The 17349-nt window shown below is 48.5% G+C and overlaps 2 protein-coding genes across 2 annotated transcripts; both read left to right on the top strand.

Annotated features, from left to right (window-relative positions):
• The first annotated feature begins 540 nt into the window (after positions 1–540).
• Positions 541–8799, top strand: ERLEC1 (endoplasmic reticulum lectin 1). Its single transcript, XM_058836263.1, has 14 exons — positions 541–861; positions 1376–1480; positions 1572–1652; positions 2081–2158; positions 2273–2336; positions 3400–3440; positions 5196–5419; positions 6500–6629; positions 6928–7089; positions 7368–7427; positions 7512–7636; positions 8069–8146; positions 8328–8403; positions 8544–8799. Exons 1-14 carry the CDS (start codon positions 556–558, stop codon positions 8613–8615), a joined length of 1602 nt encoding a protein of 533 aa, XP_058692246.1. The 5' UTR covers positions 541–555; the 3' UTR covers positions 8616–8799.
• Positions 8800–13040: 4241 nt separating this feature from the next.
• On the top strand, positions 13041–16899 carry LOC131578090 (toll-like receptor 2). The gene has a single exon (XM_058836519.1). It carries the CDS (start codon positions 13041–13043, stop codon positions 15660–15662), a length of 2622 nt encoding a protein of 873 aa, XP_058692502.1. The 3' UTR covers positions 15663–16899.
• The last annotated feature ends 450 nt before the right edge of the window (positions 16900–17349 follow it).

Raw genomic sequence — 17349 nt, 5'->3', positions numbered from 1 at the left:
TGAAGAATCCCCTTGGGTTCTCAGGTGTATAAATACACATACACACGTATATATATACATATACATATACATACACAGGTGTATAGAGAAACACCCAGAGGAGCCCTCAAAGTGCTCTTTTACACTCATAACCTCATACATGTTGGTTTAACCCTTAGTACTGCCAATAATTTCCAAAGTTAATTACTCGCATCCCATTCCCCTCTTCATTCCCTCATTCTCCCCGTCGTTTTATCCCTCCCTCACTCATTCCCTCATTCACACTCCTCCCTCCCACTCCTCATTCCTACTTCTCCCTCACACTCATTCCCCCATTTACAGTCCTCATCCAAATTCCTCACTCCCTCACACTTCTCCCGCCTCACTCACTCCCCCTCACACTCACTCCCTCACTCCCTCACACTCACTCCCTCCCTTCCCCTCACACTCCCTCATTCACTCACTCCCTTCCCCTCACACTCCCTCACTCACTTCCACTCACTCCCTCCTCATTCCCCCCCGGTCCCTGGCTCGCTCCGTGCCCGCCCGGCCCCTCACCTGTGGCCGCTGCCCCGGATGCCGCTGCCCGCGCCGGGCGCTGCCCCGGTTGTTGATCGCGGCTGCCGGAAGCCGACGTGGCGGCGGCGCGGCGCGGCCTCGGCGGAGCCGCCGGCCGGCATGAGGGGCTGCGGGCTGCGGCCGCCGAGCCCGGCCCCGGCCCCCCGGAGGGGCTGCGGGCTGCGGCCGCCCTGCCCGGCCCCGGCGCTGCTCTGCGGGCTCCTGGCGGCCGTGGCGGCCGTGGCCGAGGGCGGCCGAGCGCTCCCGCAGCTCAGCGACGACATCCCGTTCAGGGTGAACTGGCCCGGCACCGAGCTCAGCCTGGTCGGTACCGCACGGGCCCGCACGGCCGCTCCGCCCGGGGAGGGGCTCCGAGCCTCCTCACACAGCGGGGCTCGGGCCGGGCTGGCCCCTCGCCGCAGGGAGCCCGGCAGCTGGGAGAGAATCCCGGGGATTCTGTGCTGGAAGCGGCACGGGGAGAGCTGGGGGATGGCTGGGGCTGGGGGCTGTAATGAAGGTCTGAAATGGTGAGCAGGAGTGAGGGGAGCAGGAATCTCGAGGGGCTCAGGAATCTCGAGGGGATCGGGGATCTGGGGAGGATCAGGAATCTGGAGGGGATCCGGGATCTGGAGGGGATCCAGGATATGGCTGGAAGTAGAAGGTCCAAAGCGAAGGCAGCAGCAGCTCCCAGCCAGCTTAACCACCAAACCCCAGTCTTGTGGTATAATTAAATCCCAGGAAATACTCTAGAGTAGCACTCAGGAATTCAGGGCTATTTCTGATGAGTAGCATTGAAAAGCCCCTGCCTGGCTGATCCATGGGTTGGGTATTTTCTCAGCCGACCACTGGTGTCTTGTACAAGGAAGACAATTATATCATCATGACCACTGTGGATAAAGAGAAGTACAAGTGTCTCCTGCCATTGATAGCCAGTGGCAATGAGGTGAGTTCAGGCGAGTTGTTCTGTAAATATAAATTGTAGCTGAGTCTTCACATTGTCAGTTTTAATGTCGTGAAATATCCTTTTTTTGCAGGAAGAAGAAAAGGACTATAAAGGTCCTACTCCAGGAGAACTGCTGGAGCCTCTCTTTAAGCAAAGCAGCTGTTCCTATAGAGTATGTTACTTCTGTCTCGTTCATTAAATGCTAATTAAAACGTTACAGGCCAGTCCATGTCAAGGTTTAGGATAGTAAATGAGATACTAATGCAGACTTAAACAAGGTCTTTACAACTTTATGCCTTAATATTGCTGACAAAATTCTGTGTGATTATAGATGTCAGAATTCAGATTAATGGGTTGCTATGGTAGCAGTTAAAAATGTGGATTTCTTTTTTAATTTAATTTTTTTCCCTCTGTTTTATTTGTGTGAAAGTCAAGGAAGTCTTCTCTGCTGTGTGTGTTTGGGCAACACTGAGACCACTTGCTGTGCTCTTGTATTTGAGGGTGCTCCAGCATTTTGCTGCAAAAGCCAACGTTTGGGTGGTTTTTTTTGGTGCGTAAATACATCTAAAGATAATTTTTAAAATGTATTTTATTTCTAAGATTGAATCTTACTGGACTTACGAGGTCTGCCATGGGAAACACATCCGTCAGTACCATGAGGAGAAGGAAACGGGGCAGGTAGGCTGTTCACAACCCCTTCTCCACTGGCACGTTCCTGCTGAACTCCTCCAGCAGGCTTGAATTCCTTGAAAAAGCTTGGAAAATGGTAACTGATGTTTGTTTTGATTGTAGAAAATAAACATCCAAGAATATTACCTGGGGAATATGATAATGAAGAACCCATTGTCAGAACCAGGTGTGTTTTAGATTATTTCATTTTGCTGATGTTAATGAATTTTTTTGAGTTTTAATTTTTCCTGTCTCAAGACCAGCTTTTTTTAGGGAACCTGGCACAGATCCTCAGAAATATTCAAGTGCCCTAGACTGGGACTCAGGTGGAAATGAGGTTGCTGAGCCCCAAACTCAAAGAGCAGTTTAGAATAATTGATTTTTGGAGCATTTTTTGCCTGTAAGTTAGTTCAAAGAAGTCTTCCAAATCCACAGACTAAAGTGTTCATTCAGGGTTGATGGAAAGAACAGAAACAGAATAGAAAAACATCACCTAGGTTGGGGTGTTTGTTTCATTCTAGGCTAGTGTGTAAAAGGTGGGCACCATTGTTTTCCTAGAAGCGATTAACCGGAAGGCTGCAGTCTTTCTGGGGGGATTTAGTGCTGTTCATCCCACTTCTGGATCCCTGGCTGCAGCCCTGAGTTAGGGATCTTAGTCCTGGAAAGCAGCAGGGCTTCAGAACCTGCCTTGTTTGGTCTTTCTGGGTGAGTGTGTACAGTGCCTGTGCAGAGGTGCCTCGTTCTGCTGCTGCACAGAACACAGAACGTTTGATTCCAGTCACCCATTTTCGGTGCTGGATGTTGAAGTGTGTTGGTACCTCAGGTCACCATGGCTGAGTCTGTCAGGCTGTTGTCCCTCTGCTTAGGTGGCAGATTGTGTCCTGTGTCCTTTCACTGCTTCCTATCTGGCAGCTTCTGCTCCTTGCAAAGCACCTGGCTGTTTCCTGTCCAATTCCCACCCTTCCCAAACAGCTGCAGTGACGTGTTCTCCAGCCCTGCCTTGGTGTCAGGGCTGGATTTGGCCTTTCCTACCGACTCCAGGTGGTTTTGTGATGAACTGACGTGTATTTTACTCTGTTTACTGTGGGCCTCAGATCACTGGTTATTGCCTTTCTTTCCTCTTTTGCACCTGCAAGTGGCTCTTGGCAGTGTATAAAGCACCAGCAAATACACAAGCCAGAAAAGCTTCTCTGTGAAATTCCATTTTATTTCAAGTGCACAAACTTACCTCGTTCTTAATTATTCCCTAGATCAAGAAGAGAAGGAAAATTCCAAAGACGGTGCAAAAGAGGCAAGTGAAAAACATCTATTCTAACTTCTGCCATCAATAGTGGAGGCAATTTATATATGATCATAGAATCCCAGAATGGTTTGTGTTGGAGGGCACCTCAGAGACATCCAGTGCCACCTGCCGTGGGCAGGGACACCTTCCACTATCCCAGGTTGCTCCAAGCCTCATCCAGCCTGGCTTTGGACACTTCTAAGGATGGGGCAGCCACAGCTTCTCTGTGCAGCCTGTGCCAGGGCCTCCCCACCCTCACAGGGAGCAATTTCTTCCTAATATCCAATCTAATGATAAGATGATGTAATTAGTCCCCTCCCAAAATGAATATCAAGAAATGAAACTGTTCTTGAGCTGCACTTCTCTTGCTTTTAATTATCAGTCCCAGCTCAGAAAATTTATTTAGTCCTGCTACTCAAATAACTTACACTTAACAAAGCCCTACAGCACAAAATCCCTAAGAGATGGAGCTGACTTGCTGACCCATCCCATAATACTCTGTGCTTCCCTTTCCCCTTAGAGAACTTCCCCACTTGTTTAGGGCCCAAAACTCAACTCTTGAGTTGCTGATTCTATAGCAAAACAATGAGAATACCTGAAGCACGCTGGGGTTTGGAATTAGTGAGAACAGGTTTACTCTCATTGCCAGTTTCCCTACGTTTTCATGCTGAAATGGATTTTTTGTGTCTGTGGCCTTTGGAACAGCCCAGGGTGGTGGTTGTGTAGTGATCTCAGCAATAGCCAGGCCTGAGGAGCATTTTGGAAATCGTTGTGGGGGCAGAACATGGCAGCTGTGTCTCTTGGAAAGCCAAGAAAACAAAGCATTTTGCAGTGCAGCTCTTTTCCTTCACTTTCATGGGAAATGAAGTCTTTTATTGCCTTTTTCTCAGACAGTACTTTTGATGCACTTGCCATGTCAGGATTTCCTGGAATCTCTTATCAGGAAAGAGCATGTTGGCTCTTTAACCTCGTGAATGTCTTCACTCATGGTGGAGCAGTTTCTGGGAGGAGTCAGTGGCCTGGGACAGGGTGACGTGGCTTGAAAGCCAAAGCAGATGAGGGGCAGAAAGGTCCTGGATCCCTGGAGTGTCCTGACCCCAGAAAGGTCCTGGATCCCTGGAGTGTCCTGACCCCAGAAAGGTCCTGGATCCCTGGAGTGTCCTGACCCCAGAAAGCACCTCTGTCTCTTAGCACAGACCCCTGTCTGTTCAGCACTGAAAACCTTCAGTAGCTCAAGCAACACAAGTAAAAATGAGTCAGTTTGTGGGTTTGGGCATTTTGGGGAGCCAGGAACTCCTGCTGCTTCCAGTATAGAGAGTTTACCACTTAAGGGAATTAATGTCTTAAAGAGGGAGCTGGATGAAACACGAAGGAACAAACCTGAAGAGAGTGGACTGGAAAGTGTGACAAAGTGGGATTTACCTGGTGCACACCATTACCTTCATTAGCCACGGGTGGTGTGGGATCCTCTGGAAAAGGAGCAGCCTGGGCTGGGAGTGCTGAGAGATGTAGTGCAGGCACCAGGGTGACTTTGTAGGTTTTTTTTGGATTCTTTAGGGCCTGGTGCTGGAGGTGATGAGCCTGGCAGATCCAACCTGGGTGAATACCAGAACAGGTGTGGATGTTGCAGAAACACTGAGTAGCCACAATGGGTCTGATTTTAAACTGATAAAGCTGGCTCTGCACACAAGAATAACATGTTTTGTTTCAGAGGAGTCTCAGGAGCTCTCCTGTGGTTATGACCTGTTCCTTTTCCTCACCCAGATCCCTACAAAAAACATTGAAGGGCAGATGACTCCCTACTACCCAGTGGAGCTGGGCAATGGCACTCCCTGCAGCCTGAGGCAGAACCTGCCCAGGTCCAGCACAGTGATGTACATCTGCCACCCCGAGGCCAAGCACGAGATCCTCTCCGTAGCAGAAATCACCACCTGTGAGTACGAGGTGGTGATCCTGACCCCGCTGCTGTGCAACCATCCCAAATACAGGTACAGTGCCCAGAACACTTGGGTCTCCTCTGAGCTTGTGATTTCTTGAGGGATCATCTTCATGGTATTTGAAGACTGCAGATACCATGTGTGTACACTTTAATTGTCTATAAAACTAGAAGTATTTTCTCCAACCACAGCCTTAACCTTGATTTTAGCTCGTCCCAACATGAGGAGCTCTCTAGAAGCCATTTCCATATGGAGAATTCACAATTTCAGTGTTATTTTCCAAAAATTAAGTGTAGGCTTCTTGTTTCCTCCCTTTCCCTGAACTGTACTGTGAGGGCCCCCCTGAGTCTTTGGACCTTCCAAGGGGTGTAAAGAGAACTGCAAAGGGAATGTGCCCTACAGACAGGGGGGGGGATAATGGACAGGATTCCTGGATTTACACGGATGTTGGAACAAGTGAGTATTTAATCAGTGATCTGAAACAGGCCACAAGGTCTGAAGGAAAAATCCTGTATTTTGTAAACACTTGGTAGTTGGAGTTACTAAGTGCTGCTGTTTTTAATGTTTGGTATCCACTGTATATTTTTTCATGTGAATAGGTTTGGTCATACTCTGTTGCCTGCTGCACTGATCTGTGGCACTGATACCTGTTTACTGCTTGAGTCTTTTAAGCCTCTGTAGCAGTAGAAAAAAAAACATAGAAGGTGCACAGGGAAATTGTTCTGTTGCTTGATAAGGATAAAATCTGGAGCTGCTGGCTCCTTCCGAAGGGTTTCGTGCTGGTGGCATGGAAGGGTTCCTGAAAATAAACACAGAGGATCATCATTTCCCCTCCTTATGTCACCTTGGTAAAAAAGGAAAGGTGGAGGTGGCAGCCTGGGAATGCTGCTCAGTAACATCACAGGGATCACAAACCAAATTCCAAGTTCAGTGCTCTTTTTTTCCTTTTGTATGTTCCCAAAACAGCCCCAAGCAGTGCCTCAGCCTCTGGGGCTTTCCCTGTACACCTGGCATCTCATCCAGGGATGCACCTGCACCACCTGAGCAGCAGCAGATCCAGAAACTCAGAGCATGGAACTGATTTCTGTACTTGAAGGTCTGAAAGTGACATGTTCTTACCTTGCTGGGCAGGTTCAGGGCTTCCCCTGTGAATGACATCTTCTGCCAGTCCCTGCCAGGATCCCCACTTAAGCCCCACAACCTGGAACAGCTGGAGAAACAGCAGGAAATGCTGAAGATGCCTTTTAGGAGAGTTAAAGAGGTAGGAATTGTTTCATTTACTTTCCATCTTTAAGATGATATCAGTCTTTCATTGGTCTTTAAGCTTGTTGAAACCATCTGTAACTCACCCTATTTGGAAGGAAAACAAAGCAAGTGTGGGCTACTGATTTAAATTTTTGTAGCCTTTGTAGACTAGAGTTCAAAAATGTGTGAACCTTTTGACTGGGATTTTCTTTCAGCTAAAATTGACCAAAACAGCCAACCTGATTCAGTGTTCAGTAACTTCATATAACTTGTTAAGACTTTGCAGGGGACTTAATTGTATCCTTTAATTGCAGGAAGAAATGCCTTCAACGAAAGAAGAGAAATTCTCTTCCATCCACAAGCCTGTGGCTGTTGGGAGCCACCAGCTGTTAACAGTGGGGACAACCCACATCTCCAAACTGACCGATGAGCAGCTCATCAAGGAATTCCTCAGTGGTTCCTACTGCTTCCATGGGGTGAGCAGCAAAGCCATGAGGAATAAAGCTGGGTGGAATACATCCTAATTTATGTACTTGTTTAATTTTTATCTGTAACTTTTCTGTTGAAATTCAGTTTATTTGAGCAGACAGTGAAATTAGCCATGAAGGATTTTCACTAACAGATAGGGAGTTTTACAGCTGAAACAGCTGGTTTAGGGTCTGGGGGGAAAAGGATGGGTTTGGTTTTGGGTGTTCTGTTTGTTTTAGGAATTCTGTTTGGTTCTTTTTAACACTGAGGTTGTTCTTCTCCCCAGGGCGTTGGCTGGTGGAAATATGAATTCTGCTACGGCAAATACGTCCACCAGTACCACGAGGTGTGTTCAGAGAGTTCTGTTAGTTCCTGTTAAGAAAATACAATCCTCTGGACAGGGTGTAGTGATGAGCTTTTCCTGTTTTAGGATAAAGAAAGTGGCAAGACCTCTGTGGTGGTGGGTACGTGGAGCAAGGAGGAGCACATCGAGTGGTCGAGGAAGAACGCGGCCAGGACCTTCTCCCTGCGAGAGGATGGCACCCAGACAGTCAGGTACCAGCCAGGCTCTGTCTGCCCTGCTCTCACACCTGGGACACAGGGCCCAGCCCCATGAAATTTGGGTTATGAACAGATAAAATAAACTGCCAAGAGCAGCATGTTCAGATTTACCCCCCAGTCAACATCACAAATAAGGAATTCAGCATTTTGGTTATGGCACAGAGAAAAACAACACTGAACAGCTCTTTCCCTGTGCAGTAACTGTGATACAACCTATTGCTCTATAATAGTATAATAGCTATATAGAATAATAGTATAATATACAGTATAATAATATATAGTATAGTATAATAATGTACTTCTTACTATTTGTTTGTACATTAAATACTTGACCAATGATGAGGTGCTGGGTTGTACCACTGAACTGCCTGCTTAAAAATCTTGTTTAATACTTCCAATCTCTTCCATTCTGATCTTTTGTGGCAGGATGGTGTCTCATTTCTATGGAAATGGAGATGTTTGTGACTTGACAGACAAGCCAAGGCAGGTGACTGTGAAATTGAAGTAAGTGGACTTTTACCAAGTGATGTTTTGTGTCTGTTTCCTGGGTCAGAGGAGAAAGCTGCTGCTGTTGTCACAAAGCTCAGGAGGCAGTATCTGTTAACTCAATAAAATGCTCCAGACAGCAGTGAGCTTATTGTATACTTATTGCCTGCCAACCCCCCAATTTCTCCTCTAATTTCAGATGTAAAGAATCGGACTCCCCTCATGCCGTGACCATTTACATGTTGGAGCCTCATTCTTGCCAGTACATCCTTGGGGTATGTACAGACACGCCCTGAGGTCAGGGCTGGTAGCAGAGCACATCTCCAGGTCTATGTTTAAGGTGGCCCCTTTCTCCCAGTGACTCTTCCCAAGATTCCTGCAGGGCTGAGTTCGTGGTTTGGTCTCTCTGTTCCAGGTGGAGTCTCCAGTCATCTGTAAAATCCTGGATACAGCAGATGAATACGGGCTCCTCTCGGTGCCCAGCTGAGGACAGCAAAGCCCCCAAGGCCAAATCCTGGCATTCCCATGGGAACAGTGTCTGTGAGCTGACAAAGGCCTCACCAGCACAGCTCTCCAAGCTGAGGGACTTGTGAACCACTTTGTGTATAACTATGTGTATATAAGAGCTTATTGATAAACTTTTAATGATTAAAACTTTGTCTTGCACTTCCTGCCTGGCTCGTGTGTGACACGTTCCCCCCCTCGTTGGTGCCATTGTTAAGGTGTAAGCTCTACTTGGAAAAGGCACAAAAACAACTGAAGCTTCAAGGGAGGAGTTCAGCTACCAGCAGAAGGAAAAGGTGAAGCCAACACGTCCTGCTCAGGAGCCACAGCACCACTCATAGTTTTCCTATTGTTCCTGCTTTCTCCAAACACCAATGTTACCTCGCTCTAACTGGGAATCGTATGCTCCTGTCACTGTACCTCACCCCTCTTCAGCTGCTATTCCTGGGCTGCTTCCCAGGACATTCCATTTATTTATTTATATTTAACACTGTAGGGTTCAGCTTCATACAGTTATTTTGCTGAACATCCTTCCTGCCACGAGGTCCAGCTCCCTGTAGTGTGTCTACCTCGCAAAGAACATTTGGGAAGTTTTAAGCTGCTAGCACTAGACATTCCTAGCAGTAAATTGGGAGGGATCAGATAAGTTGAAATTCTGCTGACAAGAGGATCTGAAGTAGATTTACACTGTATTTTTGAAAAAGTTTGTAATGGCCAACACTCAGCAGAGCCTTGAGTGCTTGGGGCTGTAGCAACAGTGTCCAGTTGTGTTGGTCACTTCCATGTGCCCACCACATTTCCTCTTTTCTGCAGCCCTTGTGCAAGGTGCAGGAATTTCTGACAGCTGTGGGGCGGAACCTGCCAGCCACATGTCAGATGAGTGGGCAAATAATGCCCAAAATAACTCCCCTGAGCTGCTGCACTGTTGCAACAAGAGCCTGTTTCAGTGTCTCGCCAAGCAGAAAACCCAAACAGCAGCAGCAGCATGATTTGACATTTAAATTGACTCTCACTGCTCTTGCTCATATCCCAACTTCTGAGGCTCAGAGGGAGCTGGAAAGGGTCTTTTACATAGATTATCTCCCCATGGAAAAGTCCTGTAGCCAGATTCTCCCGTTTCCAGCCTTCCTGCCTGCCAGAGGCATTAGCAGCCCACACAGAGTAAGAAAAGATGAACGCATTTCACCTGCTGCTGCCTGCACAAGGGGCTGGCTGGATCCCCTCATGGGTCTGAGCTGTGCAATCCCTTGGGATGGTTTTATCTTGGATCAAGGCTGCCCTGATGAAAGGCTGGAGCCACCCAGCTCTGAGCAGCCTCAGCATCCCTCAGGCTGTGCCAGGGAAGGGAACACAACACACTCACTCACTCTTCCTGCACACCCTCCTAGCGGTGATTAGATCAGAGGGCAAGGCAAGAATAATTGTTTTGTGGAATGTCAGAATTCCCTGCATGGGAGGGAACTCCCTGGTGGGAGGGGGAAGCACATCTCTGACTCCAAAGCCACAGCATCTGGTGCCCACCACCAGCAGCTTTTGCCATGGCGTGAGCAAACAGGTTCTTGCCAAACCCGTGTTCGTCAGCCTCGACTTCCCCTTGCGCAGGAAGCTCCAGGCTCACAGCTCCTCCTGCCCAGCATCCAGGCTGCCCCAGCTCCATCCACCCCCAAAAGAAACAGGCTTTGCTCCCCCTCCTCTCCCATCCCCTCCTGACCAACAGCTGACTTAGGTTTGCTCCCACTCTTCAGGAGGTAGAGCTGGTTCACACAGATGAGTGCATTTCCAGGTCATAAATATAATATTTTTATCTAGCACCTAAATTCAAGCCCACCTTAATAAGAAAAGCTCCTGTGAGGTCTGGTCTCCCCAAAGCTGGTGCTGATCTTCTTTGGATTTGAGCAGCTCCTGTGCAAGTTCAGCTCTCCTCCATTAAACAGTATTTCCAGTGCACAAAACACCTTTCCCTGTAGAGAGACAGAACGAGTGGCACTTGACCTGTTTTGGGAATGAAAGCATTGGTCCTGCCCTGGGCCACATGGTGTGGACCTTCCTTGCTCACTCAGAATAAGATAAGATAAAATGTCAAAATAAAAGGTTGCTTAAAATTAAAAAAAAAAAAAAAACCAACCTCCCCCCCAAAAAAAAACCCCAAAAAACCCACAGAGAGTGTGTTGGATGAAACAAATGACAGAATAATTCCTGCACAGGGAGCTGGTGGCATAACTGTGCTTGTAGCAAAAAGCTGCCTCTTTAACTTTGTCCCTTCCAAGCATGATTGTCTCTCTGTGGGATTTTGCTGGCCCCTGTGCTAGGATGTAGCTGTCCCACCTTCCCAAAGGAAAGCACAGCCTGAGGTTCATGAGCAGCACCACTGTATTTAGATGGAGAATTGTCCAACTCAGGGTCTCACCCAACACTGACAGCAGGAGCAAAAACTTCTCCTGACATATTCCAACTTATCAATTTCCTGTTCCTTTTATCAAAGCAGGTTGGGATTTGTCTGAAGAGCAGATTAAAGATTAAAGGAAGAACGGATGACTGTGAGGCAATTCCCGGAACCTGCCGCAGCAGGAAAGTGCCCGGTCAGACCAGACAGACAGCACAAACCACCTTGGGTTTTCCAGCCCCCAGGGCTGGACAGAGGCACCTCTGGGCTGCTGTGAGAGTTTCCAGTCATGTGGTTGAAAAGAGTGGGGGGAAAAAAAAATTGGAAGCGATATAAAGGCAAGCTCTGACCCCAGTGAAAGCTCCAGGTAATAATTCAGAGTAAGGTTCTTACCCAGGGGTTGCTGTGGGGCATCAACTGACCCCCAGGATGTGTGATGGCCTCTCCTCTGACCTCCCTCCCCACTGAAGCTGTTTTTACATTATTTGATTTGAGGGAGAGGCAAAGGTGAAGTTACAGTTGATGTCATTTCACAGTTAGGAGGAGTTTGAGTGACTTTGGTCATCAGCATGGGCTAACAGCACAAGTAACCTGAATTTCTGAGTTAATGAAGCCAGGGTCAGCTTTGTCTGGACCATTCCTTTGGCTCTGCTCCTGTTAGCAGTGCTGTTTCTGACAGAGCACGACCACAGCACCACGGTGTTGCTCCATCCTTTGCCCTGTGCTTCCCCGGCATTCCTGCAGTCTGTCCCTGCTGAGCTCTGGCCAACCCACGCCCTCCTTGCTGAACCCGGTTTCTCAGTTTTTCCCCACCTGTGATGCCGAGGCAAACCCTCGGGATCACACTGTGATGCACTAAACGAGCAACTTCCACCTTTTATTTCCCCCTCGGCCACGGCTTGGGCAACGCCTGAGAGCAAGCGGCGCGAAGGGGAAAACTTGACGGATTTCACCGGGGAGGATCATCTCCGGCACCACCTCCTCATCCTCCGCCGGGCACAGGGGAGGGGGCGAGGCTGGGCGGACCCGGGGTGCCCGCTCCTCTCCCAGCCCAACAAAAAGCACCCGAGGCAGCAGGAGGTGAGGGAGGAGCGCCCAGGAGAGCAGGTACAGGGGTCAGAGGGATGGGAGGGCGGCTGGAAGCGAGGAGAGAGCTGTGTGATAAATTGACGATGCTGCTCACACCGCGGGTGTTCTGCGGGGTGTGGGGTGGGCTGGGGGTCCTGCTGGCGGTGTGGGACAGAGCTGGGAAGTCACTGACGTCCCTTCCCTGCAGTTCAAGCTGGTGGCCCAGGCCCGGTGGGCAGCAGAGGGGACCGTGGTGACCCAGGTCACTCACACGGAGCTCTGCAGTTGCCTGTGCAGGGAGCAAACACGGCTTGGAGCAGCAGGGACAGGGACTCCTGGCAAACACCCGGGGCATGGCTGGGGCCGGGCAGCGACGCTCCCGGAGCTGGGAATGCTGCGGGTCACTGGGGCAGGGACCTCTCCTGGCTGCCTCCCATATCCTGCTTCCAAGAAAACTTCGACAGGTAAGGCCAAACAAAACCGGTAAATCCTCGGCAGAGCAAAGCTCCGGCGCTGGGATCAGGGGAAGATCTGTGGTCACACAATTCCATGGAGCTCCCTGGGACACCACTGAAGCGGCTGAACAGGGTTTGGAGGGGTCAGACTTACTTGGTTGTCGTGCACCAGGATGGGAGACATGGAACTTAAGTCCCACGGAACCATGAAGGATATGTCAGATTGTGCAGGCAGGAAATGGTATTACAAGGGCCACCTGGGACACAAAACAAAGAAAAAGTCAGTTTGTATCTACCATGTCCTCAGATGAACCGTGCTCTCCTTCAAATCAATCTCTGACTCTCTTACTCTGAAGTAAGATGTGTTTTATTTTGCTGGATAAAAAGGGTTTCATGGATACAACTAATGAAACAATTTCTGGACTTTGAGTAAATAAGGATTATTTTAAAGCATATTCATTAACGTATTATAATGATGGATTTAATATTTATTTTCTCCAGGATGAGGATCCTTCCTGGCTGCCTTCATTTCTACTTCATTCCTTTCTTACTCAGCAGAGCACATGGATTCCTAATGTGGAGAACAATTCCACCCTTCCTGGTTTATAACTACTCCTATTCAAATCTCTCCTCTGTCTCAGAAGCACAAGCTCCAAAAACAGCAAGAGCTCTCAATTTCTCACACAATGTCATCGAAAAAATTACCAAGAGAGACTTGGAAGGATTTGACTGGCTGGAAGTTCTGGACTTTTCCTACAATCAGATCAGGGCTGTTGAGCCTGGAGCTTTCCAGGGTCTGCTCAGTCTGGTTTCTGTGGATTTATCATTTAATGATGAGAAGCTGCTTCTGTCAGATCTCCCACCCCACCTGAAGCTCTCACCCGCTGGCAAAGCTCTGGGGTCTCTGCAGGTTTCCAGGAATTCTGGCAAATCCTCAGGGGCTGCTCTGGAGCCTCCTGCTCCCACTGAGCTGTCACGTTCTGGAGTTCTGTCTCTCCTGCAAACCCTTAGCCCCAGGCTCAGGAGAAGCACAGGGAATATTCTTCGGAGGGGAGAGAGGAACACAACAGCCCTTCCCCCAGCCACACCTGAGCCCACCCTCTGCGGAACTCCCATCAATGGGACACTCGATCTGTCCCACAGCAACCTCACCCAGGATGAGCTGATGGTAAAACTGGATGAGAACCTCTGCCAAGCCCAGCTGGGTAGGATTTTAGAGCTTGACATCAGTCACAACAATGTGGAAATGGATCTTCTGTCACTGTTTTCCCTGTTCTTCCCAATGGAAAACACTCTGTCCATCGACGCCAGCTTCAACAAGTTAACCATTAACATCCTGGATGCTGAGTTCTTCTGTAAGTTCCCATCCCACCAGCTTTTGTTCCTAAACATCAGCAACAACCCCATCAACAGCCTGGATACGCTGTGCCTCCCTCCCAGCATCAAGGAAATTGATTTGTCCTTCACCAACATCAGCAGAATACCCCTGAATTTTGCGGCAAAACTGTTTAACTTGGAAAAAATGTATGTTCAAGGAAACCATTTCATCTACACAGCATTCCCAGAAAGTGGGAATACGCTTCCAATGTGTGCCCCTCCCCCTGGAACCGTACACATCAGTGCCATCTCCTTCGTCAGGAACGAGGCTGGGACACCCATTGGAAGCCTTCCCGAGAAAGTGAAACACCTGGAGATGTCCAACTGCTCCATTGTGGAACTGCCAGAGTGGTTTGCTGACACAGTGGAAGAACTGTTATTTCTGGACCTCAGCAGCAACCACGTTTCTGTACTTCCCAATTTCCCACCCTCCCTGCAGCATCTCGACATCAGCAACAATGACATCAAAGTCATCCACCCCAGCCTGAAATCCCTCTCCAGCTTAACCGTATTTAGGATTCAAAATAACAAAGTTATGGATATACCCACGGAGTATTTTCCATCAGCCTTAAAAAAATGTGATTTTAGTAAAAACAAGGTGAAGGTGTTGTCCTTAACTTCTGTCCTGGAGAAGCTGGAACATCTCAACGTTTCTGGGAACCAGATCACACGTCTGGAGCCTGCTGGCCGCCTTCCTGCACTGAGCAGCCTGGACAGCAGCCACAACCTGATCCCAGAGCTGCCTGATGCCTTCGGGGAATCCCTCCCAGGGCTCAAGTATTTGAATCTATCAGGGAATAAGATCTCCTTTCTGCAGCGTGGCTCTCTGCCAGCTTCCCTGGTCGAGCTGGACATCAGTGACAACGCCATCACGACCATTGTGGAGGCCACGTTCGGCCCGCTGACGAGCCTCAGGGTTCTGACTGTTCAAGGGGAGCATTTTTTCTGCACCTGTGACCTGTACTGGTTCGTGAACGTCTACCTCCACGAGCCCCAGCTGGAGATCAGGGGCAGGGGGGCCGTGAGGTGCAGCTTTCCCCCGGAGCGCCGGGGCTCGCTGGTGGGCAGCAGCCACCTGACGCTGCTGCGCTGCTCCCTGGGTGTCCAGCTGGCCGTGACCGCCGGCGCCGCCGGCCTGGCCGTGCTGGCCCTCACCGCGCTCTGCTGGCGGCTGGACGGGCCCTGGTACATCAGGATGGGCTGGTACTGGTGCATGGCCAAGAGGAAGCAGTACGAGAAGAGGCCAGAAAACAAACTCTTTGATGCCTTCGTCTCGTACAGCGAGCACGACGCCCACTGGACCAAAGAGAACTTGCTGGAAAAGCTGGAAAATGATGGGTTCAGGATATGTTACCATGAGAGGGATTTCAAACCGGGGCATCCTGTGCTTGGGAACATTTTTTACTGCATAGAGAACAGCCATAAAGTGCTTTTTGTTCTCTCTCCCAGCTTTGTGAACAGCTGCTGGTGTCAGTATGAGCTGTATTTTGCTGAACACCGGGTCCTGAATGAAAACCTGGATTCCCTCATCATGATTGTGCTGGAAGATCTCCCACCCCACAGCGTCCCACAGAAATTCAGCAAACTCAGGAAACTGCTGAGAAGGAAAACCTACTTGAAGTGGAGCCTTGAGGAACACAAGCAGAAAATGTTCTGGCATCAGCTAAAAGCTGTCCTAAAAACAACCAACGAGCCGCTGGTGAGAGCGGAGAACGGATCCACTCTGGAAATGCAGGAGCTGGAATGAGATCCAGGGAACTCTGAGGGCTGTGCCTGAAAAGCCTGTGCTCAGAGAAAAGCATTTACCTCCTGCAAATGCTGCTGTGATGCCCAGGGGTTTGTCTGGGTCAGTCCCAGGAGAGGCTCCTAGGGGGACTGCAGCACACCTGTTATTCCCTCTGATAAAGAATCCTGAAGGGATGAGGCCTGAGCACCGATAAAAAGCCTTTTCCTGCTGGATGCTTGAATTTGTTCAGCTATTCCCAGCATTTCTGTAAAGTGCTGTGGATGTCACCTGAAAGGAAGAACTGCTCAAGTCACACTGCATGTCCTTGCTGCCTTCCTGAGGTGGTGGCAATGAGAAGCAATGTCTTAGGACTGGACTACAGATTCCTGGTTCTGGGACAGCTTAAGGTGGGAACACATCCTGTGTGTAGGTATGAGACCCGCAAACCATGCTGCTACATGGGAGCAGCTCCTTTCTGTGCTTTGGCAAGGAAAGATTAAAGATTGACTTAATTTAGCCCTCCCAGAGAGGCTAAACGCACACTGCTACAGACTTTGGGTTCAGTGACTGCTGGAAGGGACGAGACTTGAAAATCTTCTGTAAATTCAGAATAAAATATAAAACCAAACAGTACAAAAAGGATCAGCTGAGTGTGGTGGTCTCTGCTGTTAAATAACTGGGGTGCGCTTTGTTTAATCATAAATCTCTGGAGAATAAGCAAGTTCTGTACATTATTATTTAGATTTAGGAAAGTTCCACCTTACACAGCCACCCTGACCCATTTCCAATGGATTCAGACCTCTGCATGGTCCTTGCCCTCACCTAGTGCCACTTGATAATTTTATTTATTGTGTTTGGGAAAAAACCAAAATAAATTCAGCTGATCCAACTTTCACATTCAAGGGAAATCACCAGACTGTAACAAAAAATAAACACCAGGTGAGGACAAATGCTTTGGTGCAGCACAACTTGAACTTGCTCCTATGATGAGCAAACACAAACAACTTCCCAGAAGGAAATCCCAAATCCAGGAATGCAGAATGTTTGGAACACAGACTCTGAAAAGGAATTGGCTCTGCTGTGACAAAACAAGACCAATACCAACCTATTTGCTGCCAAAAGGGGGAACATGCAACAAACATCTCCATTGACAGAGATCCCTTGGAACTCAGTGCAAACCCAGCTTTCCTCAGCAAAATGATTTGACATCATCAGCTTTGAGGTTTTACATATTAGGATAAACCCCACAATCCTGCAGGCCAGCAACTGAAAAAGCCAACTCTTTTCACCACAGAGATTTAGGGCTTAAAAAGAATTATAAAAACATTACATATATTTTTGTTGATTTAAGCAACCAGAAGTCCCTTGCTAATGAGATTAATGAGCCCCAATTAATTTATCAGTTGTTTTCTAATAACCTTTAGGCTTTCCTCTTTCTAAAGCACTCAGTGGTCACTTTTCTCACTTCCTCTCTTCCCACCTCTACATTCCGCTGCTTCCCTCTCAATTCCATTGCTGCTTGTTAACTTTGCAGTGACTCTTTACTGGAGCTGTACTGGTTCTGTACTGGTTCTGTGCTCAGCAGGCTTCTGATAGAAGAGGCTAAGGGGAAAAAAAGGAGAAGTTATACTCCAGAAGAGTCTAAACCAACTATTTTATCAAAAACTTGATTACTTCAGTCCATGACTCACTGCAAAGTTGTACCTGC

The sequence above is a fragment of the Poecile atricapillus genome, chromosome 3, assembly GCF_030490865.1.
Source record: "Poecile atricapillus isolate bPoeAtr1 chromosome 3, bPoeAtr1.hap1, whole genome shotgun sequence".
Lineage (NCBI taxonomy): Eukaryota > Metazoa > Chordata > Aves > Passeriformes > Paridae > Poecile > Poecile atricapillus.
This window is presented reverse-complemented; position numbering and strand designations above follow the sequence as displayed.